The 16,655-nt window shown below is 42.5% G+C and overlaps 1 protein-coding gene across 1 annotated transcript; it reads left to right on the top strand.

The window, feature by feature from the left end:
• The first annotated feature begins 89 nt into the window (after positions 1–89).
• utp4 (UTP4 small subunit processome component) lies at positions 90–10,816 on the top strand. The gene is made up of 16 exons (XM_071919368.2): positions 90–544; positions 1,256–1,444; positions 1,539–1,623; positions 2,063–2,152; positions 2,516–2,727; positions 3,077–3,248; positions 3,529–3,620; positions 4,281–4,377; positions 4,464–4,528; positions 4,951–5,073; positions 5,324–5,480; positions 6,213–6,319; positions 6,476–6,571; positions 8,834–9,019; positions 9,159–9,269; positions 9,613–10,816. Exons 1-16 carry the CDS (start codon positions 386–388, stop codon positions 9,727–9,729), a joined length of 2,058 nt encoding a protein of 685 aa, XP_071775469.2. The 5' UTR covers positions 90–385; the 3' UTR covers positions 9,730–10,816.
• The last annotated feature ends 5,839 nt before the right edge of the window (positions 10,817–16,655 follow it).

The following is a 16,655-nucleotide window of genomic DNA, read 5'->3' as shown; positions in this document are numbered from 1 at the left end:
TAGCTGTCAATGTAATGACGTATGTCCGGTTTGTGGAGCCTGCTTGAGATTCGTTACCGGTTCAAAGGTTCTCAACGTGGCTCCCGATGTTTTCCAACGTGTGGAGTTACTGGCAATGAAAGTTTAGTTAAAGTAAAGAGAACAGCAGGTAAATGAGCCACAATATTGCGTGCGAATGTTCTCGAAATTAAATTAACAGTTATCCACATAGTTTACATTCTGCTGCACGTTCAGAAGTGTGTTAACCAGTGGCGTTTCTGACTTTGCTAACGATTGCTAGCCAGCAGCCGGTTCACTTCTCTTTAGCAGATCTGGTGGTGAACGTTTAGCTATTTGGCTACCTAACGTTATAAATTACATGCGTTTGTTGTCCTAATAAGTGACAATGGGTGAGTTCAAAGTGCACCGGGTTCGGTTCTTCGACTACATGCCTAGTGCCATCAGAGCCATGGCATTCAACATGCACACAGAGAGGCTGGCCCTGGCCCGGGCTGATGGGGCGCTGGAGGTCTTCAACTTCGCTGACAGCTACTTCCAAGAAAAGGTAGCAACCTCAAAATACATAACTTATCACACTGGATTATTTGTTCAGTTATGGACAGAGATCATGTGTTATAAACATTCTTAGAACGATACGTGCTGTTGTTTCTTGTATGGAGAGAACGTGACACCAAATTCCATGCAAAACACTAGCAGTTTAATGTCGCCTTGATTTTCGGCAAACACAAATACATGGTAGCACATGACTGAAAACGTTTTATGAACCGTTAGGGTCTTTAGGTAAATTCGGGGTATAGACAATCTACTAAGCAGCATTTATTTCAGTAAAATCTCAACTTCTGGAACTGGTTCACTCTGCTCACTACCGCAGTCAACGCTGTATTCTGGTGGAAGAAGCATGTGGGAATAAGAGGCGAACCAATTCTAAAAGATTCGATTTTAATAAAGTAACTGCTGCCTGGTATATTGGATGTAGACCAAATTGAAGAGTGGCCTCTAGTGATTTGTAAAATGTCTCAAGTCGTGTTCTACCAGGTATGTACCTTTGCTAATAATCAAGGCAGCCTTAAACTGCCAGATTTTGGCATGACATTCTTTCCCTACAAGATGCTGCATGATCTTGTGGTGTTTCACCATTGCTAATGTAAACCTCTGGAATAATGAAATACAACACATGACTTGTTATCTCATAATCTTTACGAAATACCAGGAAGTAAGATCTAACCTCTAGACTTGTTTTGAATCTGATGTGCAGGTGATCCCAGGACAGGACGGCAGGGCCATCGAGGCTCTGTGCTGGGTGGGAGGGCGTCTGTTCAGTGCTGGTCTGAATGGAGAGATCACAGAGTACGACCTGGAGAACCTGAGGCCCAGGTACACCATGGAGGCCTACGGAGGACCGATCTGGGCCATCAGCAGTAACAGCCAGGGAACACACCTAGCGGTCAGTCAGTTGCCATCTATACAGCACCTTGGATGGAAGTTTGATTTACCCCTTGCCGGGTGCTCATATTTCTCTGTGATTGTTTTCTCCTCAGATTGGTTGTGAGGACGGGACAGTGAAGATGTTTGAAATACTTGAAGAGACAATTCAATTTCAAAGAAACCTTGACAGACAGAAAGGTAAGTAAGGGCAAAAAGTAGATTCAGGGGCGTTGTATTTGAGTAATAAATTGCTTTGTTTTTGCATTGGTACTGACATATTAATATTATTACTTTTATGTTTTACAATTATGTTGCATACATACCTGTACACGCACACATCATATACACATTGAATTGCAACTTACAGAACTTGTAAGCTCTCCTAATAAGGATGCTTTTTTCAATGTCTTGATTCATGTATCCTGCAATATGTTGCTTATTTCTGCTCCTTCGTATGTTGTCCAAAATTAACTTCTTGGCTCACCAGCCAGTGTGGCAGGTGACCCTTATTAATTTCTCCACCAAAGACAAATTTTGCTGGTATTTGATACTTGGTGGGAGGTAATTTCGGACACTGGTTGTGACCCAGTAAAATGCACTTTAAAATAAACTGATTTTATTTGATGTGATCTTCCAGGTCGTATCATATCTCTGTCCTGGCATCCCTCTGGTACACGGATTGCTGCCGGCATGATGGATATGATCAGAGTCTTTGATGTCGAGTCAGGTGAGTTTATCAGCAAACTGCAATAGAATGGATTCTATCTGCTGGACTCTACCTGCACAGCAGATACAACTCAATCCAGAAGTGAATTGCAGTAGAATACATCAATGCATGTGTAGTATAGGAAGCTCTAGCTGTAATCAAATCCATTCAAGGCTATCGCTGATGTTTAGTCAGGGTAGCTTAACAGAAATTTTGAAGCGCCGGAGCCAATGATCTACCAGGGACACATGGATGATTTTGGTGTCTATGTTCTCATCACTTTACGGGAAATTGGCCATTCTTCCAAACATTCAGATGTATTCCTTCAACATCCACTACTCATATGATCCTGACCCCCAGTCTCTTTGTTTTTGCCACGTTCAGGCCACGCCACACACAGGCTGCTGGTGGAGAGAGGCGTCGGAGCGTCCAAGAGCCGAGAGGTGGTGGTCTGGTGCGTCGCCTTCCTGTCCGACCACACCATCGTCAGCGGAGACTCAGCAGGAAAGGTCCAGGTCTGGGACGGACACACGGGCACGCTGGTCCGAACTCACCTGGTCACCAAGTGGGACGTTATGGCTCTGTCTGTCTCACCGGTGAGCGTATATGGAGATGGTGGTGTAATTTTTTCTAGTCATCGATGGGTGTGTAACTAATGCTGAGGACACATTACACAACTCTTAGGCAGATTATAACCCCAGTTTGGCGTCATCACTGATCTACCTTGTGTGTGAGGGTTCGAGAGTTTAATCTCTTGCCTCACAATCCATTGGGGACCATCAGGATTATTTCAAATTTTTCTTACTCGAATCTGGACACAGTTGGTCTTTTTAGTGTGTAGGAAGTACAGACCAGTATGTTGTTTGGGGAATTTGCAAGTGTATGTGTGTCTATGAGTTAGGTACATGTTCTCACTGAATTGGTGTTTATGTTAACTGTTAACAGGATGAGAGCAGTCTGGTGACCGGGACGTCAGAGGGCACCGTGGTCCAGTTCCAGTTCATCTCCTCTACTGTGGACCGGCAAGACAAGGAGTGGGTCCGAACCAGGACTTTCAAGAACCACACACACGACGTTCGGGCCCTCGCCCACACCGAGACCGCTGTGGTTTCCGGAGGTCAGTATTTAACTTGTTGTCATGGTTCGACCGATGTGGGGTTTTGATGGCCGATACCGATATTTTGGGATTGAAGCTGCCAGTAGCTAATGTTTTGTGGCAGTACTCAATCTTTAAATTTGACCATTTTCATGGCAAACCGTATTGGTGTTGTTGTTGGCGAACTATGCTATTAACTATGGATTGCAGTCTCAAAAATATTTGCTTGCCATCAAACTTCAAATGTGAAGTTTTCATTTTAATTTCATAACATGATGTTTTGATGCTGCAATTCTCTTAGGTATGGACACTCAGCTGGTAGTGCGACCCCTGCTGGAGAAGGTGGAGAAAAACACCCAGGAATCAGCCCTGCGCAAAATCGCTTTCCCACATGTGAGTATACATTCAAGTAGATAAATAACTTTTGGACATGAGGCTATGTTTAAAAATCACTTTAATACTTACTGATTTAACATCCTCTACAGACCTAGCCCTGATGTGTGCCATTCTCTATTGCATGGAGAAAACGTCACTCCAAACTCCATTTGAAAAGTCTGGCAATTTACAAATGTACATACCTGGTAGAGCATAACTTAAGACCTTTTACGAATCATTAGGGTCCACTGGGACATTCGGTATACATGTCATCCATCATGCAGTACTTCTTTATTCATAAAAATTTCATTTGGTAGAATTGGCACACTGTGCTTGCTACCGCCCACTGCAGTGTATTTTGGTGTGTGAAGATTGTAGGAATAACAGGTGAACCAATTCTAAAAGTTTAAATTTTATTGAAATAGGTGCTTCTCTGTGAAGTATATTTATGATGAATTTACAAGTGGAACCAAACTGCTTGTAAAAGGGCTTAAGCCATGCTTTACGAGGTATGTGTGTTGGCCAGTAAGCAAGGAAGCATAAAACTGACAGATTTTTGAATGGAGTTTGGTGTGACTTTCTCGCCATACAAGAGAGAACCTCAAATATCAGGGCCACTGTAGGCCAAGGTTTTTCCATAGTGACATGGTCGCCCTTGTCTGTCTCTTGTCTGTGTAGAGAAGTCTGGTTTCTTGTGGGAAGAAGGCAGGAATGCTGCTCTTCCAATTCCCTGACCATCTAGAGCTGTGGAGACTGGGGGAGAGCGATGGACATGGTGAGGAAAACACACACACACACACACACACTCTCTGACATACACAAGGCTCTTTTTTATGAACCTGCAAAATTATATGTGAACAGGAAAACCTGGAGACAGTCTACTTGTGAAGAGGAAACCAGAGAAACTGATTCAGCTGAAAAGGAAGGTCTGTACTGAAGTCGTGTATTTGTATTGTCATTTTGTAATCCTGAAATCTTATTGGCTTCAGAGCTTTGCTTTTAACCACCTGCGTCAGTAAAACATATCAAAAATTATATATTTTATTCAGTTTGTTGTTCCCAGAAATATCTATTTTTTTGAACATCTGCTGTGATTACATTACAGTATTACTCCACACTGGAACAATCTTTTTCAGATAGCTTTGTTTTTCTAGCCTGGTTATATATTTACACATTATTTATGCACAGCCAGTTCTCTTCTGAAGCACCTGCAATTCTCTCTTTATCGTTATCTGTCAATTGACCTGTCTGTGTTTGTCTGTTTTGTACTACTTCATTTAATCTTTCTCTTTGGGGCCTTGAGGATGTTGAAGCAAAGAGCTGACTTGTTGTGTTTTGACCTCTGCAGGGAGACGACCACATCTGCTGCAGCGCCCTGTCGCCATGTGGAGGCTGGCTGGCGTACTCCACCGTCTCCAGCGTTCGCCTCTACAGATTACAGTACGACAACAACAACGTCAGCATCACCAAGGTGGGCTCTTCAAAGTCAATGTTAGATTGCGTTTCCAATCCCTAATGCTCCGGTCTGCATGATTCATTTTCACATTTTAGTATGTAAGTTAACCGAATTAAGTATCTTTATTTCTTACAATTCTGAAGATAAAGACGATTGATTTGAGTAAACTACTTAATGAAACCAAATGGCGTCCCGTGCAGGTAATGGGAACCATGATGATAGTAAAGTACACAGTGTGAGCTCTCCTCCTTCTTCCTCCCTCCAGGTGGCCAAGCTGCCGAAGGTCCTTCGCTCGGCCCACCAGCTCTGCTTCTCCTCCGACTCCTCCAGACTCTTCGCTTCCTCCAGCCATTCATCGGTCATCGTCGTCGCCCTCAGCCAGTCGGAGTGCAAATACCTGCACACCCTCAAGCCCAAGTCAGGTGAGGCCAGGGTTCATGGAAACAGAGTTTATGGAATGTCATGGAATTAATACATAGAAAGTCAGGGAATTTGATCAGTTCTCTGTCGAATCAGAGAATATCAGGAATTTTTTGGGGTCACAAATGGGTCACTTTACGGGAATATATCAGAATGTATTTGTCAACTTGTTTCACACATTCATCGCATTATATGGTGGTTTTAAACAGTAGTGGAAACCAGACTGTTTACCACTTTAGGAAAACATTAACAACCAGGAAGGAATCAAATTTTAGTTCATGGAAGTGCTCTGACTTAGTCATGGGATTTTACATCAAGGCCACAGTGGAATCCTGTGAGACGCCACCATACATACCTATGACTGATATGAGTTTTTGAAGGCCCATAATGACATATTTTTTGGATTGAACCTACTGATAGCCAATATTTTGTGCCATATTGAATATCTATTTTCACTAGCATGTTAAAGTGTTCAGTGTTTTTCCCCACAATTTTATCCTTGGCTGGGTGGGAAAGCCTTGACATTTAGGCCATGGGACACTAAAACTGTTAATGATCCCTGATGATGATTTATGATAATAACAGTAATAATAATAAAAACCTATTCATGCATACTTGTGTTAATCCGATCAAAATGGCACATATATATAAGCATTCCTACCAAAGGATCAAATGAGTGCATAATGTAAATTACTATATAGCATGTAACTAACTGATTTGTGTGGTTTCCCCAGGCACCAGACAGCCAGTTCACCTGATGTTTGCCAGTGAGGATGGCAAATGGCTCGCCACAGCCAACTCCGACTGTGAGATTCACGTCTACAACCTTCACAAGCTAAAGGTGAATTACCTGTCATTTTTATCCTCTCTGTACATTCCCTCTTGATAATGATATTGTCTGTTATCTCCTAAATGCTGCTTGATATAAATCTGTGAAAATGATTTTTGAATTTTTAACTGCAAACAGCAAACCCCTAATTGCTCTGTGTGTGTGTAGCTCCACTGCACAGTCCCAGTGTACAGCTCCTGTCCCACTGCCATGGCAATCCACCCAGCAACCAGCAACCTGGTCATGGTGCACGCTGACCAACAGGTAAGCACTGCATCATTTTAACCTGTGGGCCAGATGCCCCTCTGCAGTGACTCTAATACCACCAACATACCACACAAATATTGGCCGCAAGAAAAAAAACAGTGCAAGTGTCAAATGGTAGAATAAGTAGAAAACTTTTCTGTCATCTGTAATATTCTTGTACAATCAATACAGCAAGTAAGCCGCAAAATTCTTGGTTATTTTGTCTCTCTTTGTTGCTCAGCGCTAGCCATGGTGGCTATCACTGCTCATGCTAACTTCCCAGTCTGTTTATTCCAAACAAACCAGGAACTTGAAACGCATCCTGGAAAGAGCTACCAGACACTGAGGGGCGAATTCACAAAAGGATTGCGCAGCTTTTGCTAAACCTGTGCAAATAAGACAAAAGAAACCGTGTAATTCACAAAGCACTCGCAAAGGGTGAAATGCCCCGCTAACTGCGCTGCCACGCAAATAGCGTCTCGGTGCTCCTGTGCTATTTGCACGTATTTAAATTAGGTAATATGCATACATTTGGCCCCTTTCTATGCAAATGAGCCTCATTGCAAAAACAGTCCAATTCACAAAGGTCGGCGCTAATTGCCACACGCAGTTAGAGGGAAATTATTAGCGTCTTCAGAGAGTTGGTGGTAATTGAAGCACATTTATAAGGGGTGTCACGCCCAGACCTTCCAGTGATCATGGCAGCAGTGATTGTAGCCAGGCGAAGGCATCGTAATGCCAGGCGTGCTCGTGAGCGGATATTTCGAAGGAGAATATCACTTGTTGATTTAACTGAGAATTGAATTGAATTGACCTTGCAAATGTCTCTGCAACAATTCCACCTTTGTGTGAGCTAAAAAATAAAATTGTATGTAAATACAGTCTGTAAATAATATTTTGACATTATTATTATTATTACTATAGAACTTTAACACAGCTTGCTTCACAAACAAAAGCAAATAAATCAGTACAACCAAACAATCAATACAACTCAATTTCTCACTCTGAAAATATTTTCACTTATCTCACTAGTCAGCACAGTGGGCTTTATTTTGGCCTAAAGATCCAGCACCATGGACAGCCCCGCTAAAACTCATTTATTAGCCTACCTCCGCCAAGGAGGTTATGTTTTCGGTGCCGTTTGTTTGTTTTTGTGTGTCTGTCTGTCAGCAGGATTACGGAAAAACTACTGGCCCAATTTTCATGAAACTTCGTGGAAGGGTGTAGCATGGGCCAAGGAAGAACCCATTAAATTTTGGAGCGGATCCGTATATTGGTTGCGCTTGCACATTTGCATATCATAGAAGACTGGATTGGCCTTGGCGGAGGTCTGCACTCTGCGAGTGCCCTTCTAGTTTATTTTGGGATGCAGTGAGATACAATGACAAACAAAGGATGCAGTGACAGGATGCAATTGTGTCATGAAAAATAAATGAATAAAGCTCCCCTACATTCTCCTTTGTTCTCCGCTTCAAATCATGCCATCTTCTTTTGCAGTCTGAAGGTGTGCGTTTGGAAACACCAACAGCACTGACAGACTGGGATATTAAATCCCAAATATGGTTTCTTGCAGTCCCGGTTAAAGTTTTGAGGAATGCCTCTGCACCTCGTCCGTCAGAACTTGCAGCTCACAGCCTAAAAATTTCATTTTTCTCGTTCTCTCTGCCATTGTCCTGCCTACTGTGTTCTTGGAGCAAAGGCAACATTTATATTTTGCCACATTGATAATTGCAATCAGACGCAAAACAGGGGCAAATTGCACTCAGTTGCAACAGGTTATGGGTGTGTTTGCGCTGGCATATCATTAGCGCAATATCTTTTGTGAATCGGTCCTTGAGACGGAGCAAATAGCGGTTGCAAATGATACGCAGTTCATGGTGCTATTAGCGGCCGCAATCCATTCTTTGTGAATTCGCCCCTGAGTGTTTAGAACAGCAAATGTAAAAGCTTTCGTGAACTTGATATAGATTGAATCACTATTGTGTTACATCAGTTGGGGATACAGAGTAGCAGAGTGTAGGAAAAATTCTATCAATGTTGTTGCAATTCCTACTGGTCATCAATAGAGGTCATCGATTACTTGACACAACCTTATTTTGTAAAACTGGTTTGAAAGGGTTTATGAATATGTGCTCAACATATAAAGGACCTCAGATCTGTAGCTTTGCGTTATTAGTCTGATATAGCGTGATGTGACATGGTCATTCATTCATGAGGTCTTCCAGGAATGTAAAAACTTTGTTTGAGACCAATGATTGTTTTCTTTTTCTTTCCGTGTAGATCTTTGAGTACTCCCTGGCGCACAAGGAGTACACAGAGTGGAGCCGGAAGCTGCAGAAACAAGGCCTGCACTCCCTGTGGTTGGAGAGGGACACGCCCGTCACCCACCTCACCTTCAATCCCACAAACCCCGCCCACATCATTCTGCACGACACGTACATGTTCTGCATCATCGACCAGAGTCTGGTATGTAGCCAGCGATTTGCACTGTGACTGTGTCTGCCATGTCTAGACCTTTTCTTTACCTTAAGTTTTTAAGGGGGGGGGGTCTGTTTTGTAAGGTTAGATCTCAGTAACCTCTGTGTATCTCTCTCCCCACCCTCAGCCCCTCCCGGACCAGAAGACTCTGCTGTACAATCAGATGACGCTGAGGAGTCTTCCAGAGCCGGAGAGGATCAAACACAGCCACGCCTTCAAGATATGCAAAGCTTTCCAGGTGAGATCTTCATACTGACAAAGTGAAGAACAAATTACCAGTTGAAAAATGATATTGTTGTGCCACTAGCCAAACACCAGATACAGTGTGTTAGAAATGGTAGTTAGAATTTCCACTTTGCTGTATAATGTGTTGAATTAGGTGGTGATGGAAATCTAAAATCTATTAATTTCTCTATCCTGCTAGAGATAGACCCTGTTATGTGTACACTTTGATATAATTTTCCATCTTAACAATTTAGTGTTGCAAACAAACCTTTTTCCCATTTATTTCACTTGTGTCTTATTGTTTTGCTCCCTGCTTTACATGCTGACCAAGCTGTATTCCCTGTTACTTCCCGCAGCACCTGTTGTGTGTGAGTTTATTGGAGGACCACTCTCTGGTGGCGGTGGAGCGCCCCCTGCTGGACATCACCTCTCAGCTGCCCGCGCCGGTCCGGCAGAAGAAGTTCGCCACGTAAAAAGAATCACGCCCGCTTTCCTAAAAGCATCTCAACCCATACGCTGCGTTCAAGTCCTATCGGAAGAAGCCGAAGAACAGAACGACATCTCGTTGCTTCAACCTGGAAGCGTTCACAGGTTTTACCAGTTGGGAACGCCCACATCCAAAATCGTTTTTACTTTTGAATTTGAAATCAACAATAAACGAACTTGCAGCAGATATTTCTCGCTTCTCGTAAGTAGAGTTGGTTGTATTACTGTGAATATAACTGATCATTTTTATTTTTATTACCTTGGACTGCTGACATGGGTGGATTCACTGTCACGTTTGCCGCCTGTTTTGACACACTTATGCAATTCATGATCTAAAAAATTCCCACACATCCTACTTGTAATTACCAATAAGAGGCTGACGTGAATGAGTTTTTCCCAGTGCGTAGCTCATATTTACGGTACATCCAATATAATGATGAGCTTTTCTTAGCTGGCAGGTCAAGTAGGTTGCAAGACATTCTGAATTGTCATGGACGAAGGACAACAAAGACAGATGAATGTGGTCTTATCTAATAGAACACATATTGGGACACAATTTTCATGGCAGAGGTCAACTTTGCGATCAAATTGAGAGTCACTGCCTTAGATCGGATTTGTTCCTTTGGCTTTTAACAGAGCAAACACGATCATGGCACTAAGATACTTTAGAGAATCCCAGACCTGGCTGAGTTTAGATTCAAAAATACAAAACTCCTTCCTTCCCCTACAGCTTTTCCTTGATGTCTCACATAACATCCCATTACAGTACCATGGGTGCATCTAGTTTTAGTGTGGGAGGCACCGGTGGGAAACAGGCCCCAACCCTAGCAGTGTCAGTGCCTTGCTCTAAGGAATGGAACCCCTAACCCTGGCGGTGTTAGTACTATGCTTTACCCATTGAGCTACGCAGGACCACTGTCTGTCTCTTTCCAGGTCAAGGAGATGTTACAGGGGAGGAAAGGCCTTTAGGAAACTCAAATGCAAGCCATTTTGTGTTAATGTCTCACCACTCTCCTGCTCCTCTGCTTTGTAAAGACTGTTTGATAATGTAATAAATGGAACTATTTACTGTAATTATTGTTTGAAAGGTGTATTTTATTTATGGACATTTTTAACTGCACTGTCTGCTTTGTACTCTAAGGCCAGAGAGCAGTCTGAATGTCATTCATTCATCAGAAAAGGTCAGAAGAAATTGGTATTATTTTAAATCTCAAAGTAACAAGGATTAAGTGTTTCCCCCAGAATTGAATTCATGTCGGGGTGGAAAAGCCTCTGAAACAGCATTTAGACAAGCATGGGACACTAAAACTAATCACTGAGCTCGCACACACACACACACACACACACACACACACACACACACACACACACATTAATCAGGTAGCAGCCAAAGCAGGGCGTTACCAGAATTTGGATCTGGATCATTAAGTTTGTTGATTTCTTCACCCTGTACATGCCATTATGATTTGGAACCAAGTCTTTATCAGGCTAAAGAAACGATAATCGTCTAATGGAGGAAATCCCATCCGGATCAACACCAAAATCGAATCAATAGTTCCTGGGCTCAAAGCCTGTTTGTCCAAAAACTTTAATGGAAATCCATTCACAGGTTTTTGAGATACCTTGCTGACAGACAGACATACAAACGAATCCATATCTACTGCATATGGATCAGGTGTAGCATAATGAAAGTCGGTGTTAGAGTCTATGAACAGTCTTCAGGTTATATCGTATACAATAGCCAGTTACTGTCGTCTTCACATTTTATATATGGGACCGTGGTCGTCATCTGGACCGGCGTTTCGTCTGCCTTTAGGCTCTGCACGGTTTGCCCGACGGAACTTTCTCCCGGAGCTTCCTCTGCTCGGTGTCGTCGTTCCGCATGTCTGTCCGAAGTTACGTCTTGTTCGGTTTCTTCTGTCTTTACGGCTCGGTTTCGTTGTTCGACCTCTCTGTCTCGAGCCCTGCGTCGTTCGGTTTCTTCCGGAGCTTTTTTGGCTCGGTTTCGTCGTGCGGTAGCTCTGTCTACGGCTCTGCGTCGCTGGGTTTCCTCCGGAGTCTCCTGCGCCCGGGTTCGTCGTTTGGCGTATCTGTCGAGGGCTCTGCGTCGCTCCGTTTCATCGGGAGTTTCGGTCATTCGTGCTCGTTTTTTGTAGTCTGCCATCTGCTTTCTTCTCTGCTCAATACTCTTCGACTTCGTGCGGGGCATGGCGGCGGAAGAGATTTGTAGCACAGTTATAACAGGGGCGTAAACATGATAGAGAAGGGCCCGGGGGCGTTTTGGAGCGGGGGGGCTAACAGGGGCAAAACATTGCCTCCTTGGTAAAAAAATCCACTGCTGGCGACCCCTGGCGGCCTGATCAAAAAGTGTGACCATTTAAATGAATTGATATTGTTGCATTATAGGTTATGAACAAAATATTAAAGGTATCAATCACTCTTTTAAACCGTGCATATTTTAAAGTGTAATGCTTTATTGAATACTGGATATGCAAAGTGGCCATGATAATAGATCTTTTGAGTATCCAGCAGATATCCTGCTGACAGACAGACAACCCAACAGGCGAAAACATAACTTCCTTGGTGGACGTAATAAACAACAAAATGTGAACATACTGTATATGGCAAGCACATGGCATTCTTAGGCATTCTTTTTTTTTCTTGTCGACTTGACACAAGCTCCCATTCTTTACTGTGCCATTGCTATAGATGAAAATGTTCTTTTCCAAAATAGCTAACGTGCTTCTAAGTTGGTATGTTCTATGTTTTAACCGAGAGTGCACAGTCCTACACACACTTTTTCAACTTGATGTGACCTGTGATGTGAACCTGTCCTGCAGACTTTTCAGAGGGAATTGCCCACAATTCATAGCACTGGTGACCTCAATAAACAAGGACACCACGGTGTCCAAAAGTGTAAACACAAAGCATGCCAGGTCCATGGTCTATCTTGCTAGTGTTTTATTACACTTGTGTCTAGTGTTTTATTACACTTGTGTCAACAGTTATTTGTATCTTCAGACAAATGTGTTTTGCATATGATTTCCAGATCTGTTTTCATGTGGGCTTTCCCATGAGACAGTAGCATCAGTTTATCCAAGGCAACATTTCATGAAGCACGTATCCTATTTCAAGCCCTCACACTGTCTCGCACTCACGACTCACGTTTTTCTTATGGGAAACGCTGTACAAAAGTAACCTGAGCGGACATTTTGACATTTTGACAAGTAGTCGAACAATCGAACAATGCCAGTAATGATGGGTGTCTCCCAAACATGTTATAAAAAAGGTCATAAAAATTGCATATGCACTTTCCTTGCATTATGGGTGTCTTAATACACATTCTACAGCCATATAATGCTGCCAGCTAAACAGTGTCAGGTGGTATGCAATGATGTTAAGAATTGTGTGTGATTTTAGTACAGTAGTCCATTCACTATCACCAAATTATGTTGGCTCTTAGGATGGCTGAACATCAATGATTATATTGTTAAACCTGTATAGCTAAATTTTGTCTGTTCTCATTGAAATAGTCCTTTTTAATGCATGTCTAATCAGCTATGAAAAAGGCCCATACACATCACCTCAGAGCAACAGAAGGTGCAGTCATCTCCCAACAGCTCCTGCTCTTTCAAGCATTGGATCGGCACCATACCAAAAATGTTCTGACAGATTATTGTGCATTCTGTGTTTCCTATAGATTCCAGTCACTTATGGATGGGTGTGGAGGGATTGGGTAAGGCAGCTTGCACAAAACGGTTGCTGTAAAACGACTGATATTCCACACATTGCATGTATTCCATCTAACAGTCATAAATCAATTCCTAGGAGGATTTCACCTCTACGGCTTTCAAACACATCGCAGTCTGTGACGCAGCCTGTCATATGTCTTGACTATGGATGCCTTACTCTTTCAGGAACATGTGCCTGAGTGTTATGTCATGACACAAGAAACTGTAGAGTATAATCTGATCTTTCTGTGTGTGTGTGTGTGTGTGTGTATGTTTTTTTCTGCAGTGAGGAGCAAACAGGAATGTTATGTCAAACGTTTTGATGAAAATACCATGGAGGCTGCAGAGATTGAATGCAGGTTGATGCTAGCATTCCTCCCCATTTTCCCTCTGATGTTGTGTGTCTTTCATTTGCTGTTGTTCAATATCGTGGAGTGACAACAGAAAAAGCCCATTATAATAAGGAAAATTGGATGTTCTCTTCTCATCCCTTTTTAGCCTTCACTAGAACATTTAGTATACTAAATATGATAGCATTTTTTTCCCAGAATTCTAAATCGTGGAAAATATTGCGACATTTCATGAATATCGCGATATTTCCGCGATATCGATATTATCGAATCAGTATCGATATTATTGAATATCGGCCCAAGCCTGCTCGGGATCGATGCGTGTAAATATAAAAACAGAGTTACAATAACCAAGGTAAGCTCATCATCATGTATGAAAAACCTGGTGCACTCTGACATTAGATGGGTTTCTGTAGCATGTTACACAGTTTGACTGTTTGGTTTTTACCGTCTGTTCACACTGTCTCGCACATGGTTAATGGTGCATTTTAATATATTTTTAAAAAATGGCGCCAAGCAGTAAATCCTCTCATTTGGGGAGATGCTTCACACTCTGACAAATGAGATAACATGCAAAGTTCTTTTTCCATTCTGTAAACTCAAGTATACACTAACCACCCTCTCTCACTTTTCATTCTCGTTTCATACTTTCATTTTGTAGGCGAACCTTTCTCTCTGTGAGTGAGGCACAACACAGGACAAGAATGTTAATTATTTGATGTGTTCATGGCAACAGGGAGACTCAATCGCAGGGTATGAAAGGTTCATGTAAACAGCTAAGCTGGAGTATGGCCAATAGCCGGGTTGCTCAGTGCATGTAAATGTAGCCAGTGATGTTTAACGACATATTGTCCCCCGTGCAATGAAAGAAGGGGAGTGGGGGACTTTGGACCGGGGCATTGTCTGTCCATCCATCAAACGTTTTATTTCAGGTCATATCTCAGACACCATGTCTATGATTTTAATGAAAGATGACGCATCTTTGCACTGTGTTCTACCGTTTAAAAACATTATATGGATTGGTCTGATGAGGGCTCTTTATGTAAAGGTCAAAATCTTAAACATGATATCTCAGACATCACTGGTCCAGCTTTAACCAAACTTGGAGGGATGACGAATTTGGCACTGTGTAGGCACAAGAGGTACCTGCGTCATTTGTGTTGTTTTTTTCTTTTTGACATATAGCAGACGGCATGAATGACTCACCCAACACCCAATACCGCACTTACAGCACATCGGAGAATGCCACACAAGCGATAATCCATGTGGAAACTGTGGACAAGAGGCAGACCGGACGAAATTCGGTCATCACGGAGAGAAAGGCTTTCATCCATACAGTGGATAAATTGAAGTTCTTTGTAAGAACTCTTAAACGTTATTTGCAATATTTCATCTCACTGTTCTTGAGTTGACGTTGAACCATATCATTACCATCTACCTCTCTCCTTCCCTCGCTCCCTCTTTGCTGGTATTTGAAGGATCTTTGGATCTTTGGATCATACACCATGTGTGTGCCAGTCACAGTTGGGCAGTTGGAGTTGGATCATGGCCTTCTTGAGGACTTTAGCCAGAAGCAGTTCATCCAAGAAAACTCTGTCAATCACAAAGCTGTCTCAGACATCATCCCAAATGAGCGTTGGCTTAAGTGCGTCCACAGATACCTGAACTTCAGGTAAAGTGTGGTTTGCTTCCAAAAACGCAAGACCTACATACTTAAATATGTTAGGCACACATCGTCCATTAATGCCTTCAAGGCATTCTCAGATCTACTGTCTATTACTAACTTGGAAATCATATTTTCAAGCTGTATCTCTCAGTAACGTTTTGGGCAATAATTACTTTTCCATCTTCTGCAACCCTAACCCTTTCATTCTGCTGTAATGAACACAAGTGTTTAGTATCCTCCTAATGATATCACTCAGGGGAACATTCCACACTCCGAAACTCCCAATACATCTTAGACCAATTGACCCTTTTGAGATATGCGTGAGATGACAAGCTGTTACATGGCGGTCACTGCTTTCTCGCTCTTGTTTATGAGCGGAAGACTTTAGTCAGGGCTGTAATTTTCCCTGTTGCTCACTTGCATATCAGCTTCAGAAAACTATGTGGGGTTAGGGTTACAGTTTCAGTAGCAAATATTGAGAATTGCCACGGGAATCAGCACCCAGCAAAGGTTCAGTCATAAATGTTAGATTTCAATTGGTCATTCTACTCTGATTGATGATTGCTCTTCATTTTGTCTTGAGAATTGATTTCCTTTCGAACTTTCTGTAATCTTCATAAATGTTATTTTTTCTTGGTCACAATAAATGTTTATATAACCAGGATCTTGTACAGAAGCAGTAGTTATGTATGCTGATCCTATTGAGATCTAGTCTGTGGTCCTCTCTCCACAGCATAGACTTGCGCTCCCAGTCAGGAAGCTGACTGAGGGAAACTGGGCTGTCTTGGAGTCCAGAAGAACCATCTGCCCCAGCCCTTTACAGAAAACACAGCAGTTGAAGCTCCTCCCTTACCCAGCTTGACATCCTGCCTCCCCCTGCTTCCGTTATCCCTGACTTTTTCCTTCAAAGGCTGCTTATGGACCACTTGTTTCTCTGTTACCAGAGTGGTGTACTACTGTTAGTGAGGTAATGTGAGGGCTCTGCTTTTGCATGCCCCATAAACCTAGCTTTGTAGTATAGTTCACTGAACATGTGAGGAATGAGTTCTCTGGAAGATGGAGTGTACAGACTAGAAAAGTATGTCCAGGGGCTTGTGTTTTTGTCTTATTGAGGGGGATTTGTAAGTCATTTGGGGATTAAAGCAAATATAGGTAAGATCACAGCT

Source organism: Centroberyx gerrardi, chromosome 4 (genome assembly GCF_048128805.1).
Source record: "Centroberyx gerrardi isolate f3 chromosome 4, fCenGer3.hap1.cur.20231027, whole genome shotgun sequence".
NCBI classification, from domain to species: Eukaryota; Metazoa; Chordata; class Actinopteri; order Beryciformes; family Berycidae; genus Centroberyx; species Centroberyx gerrardi.
Note: the sequence above shows the minus strand (reverse complement) of the source record. Positions and strands in the feature narration are given on the sequence as shown.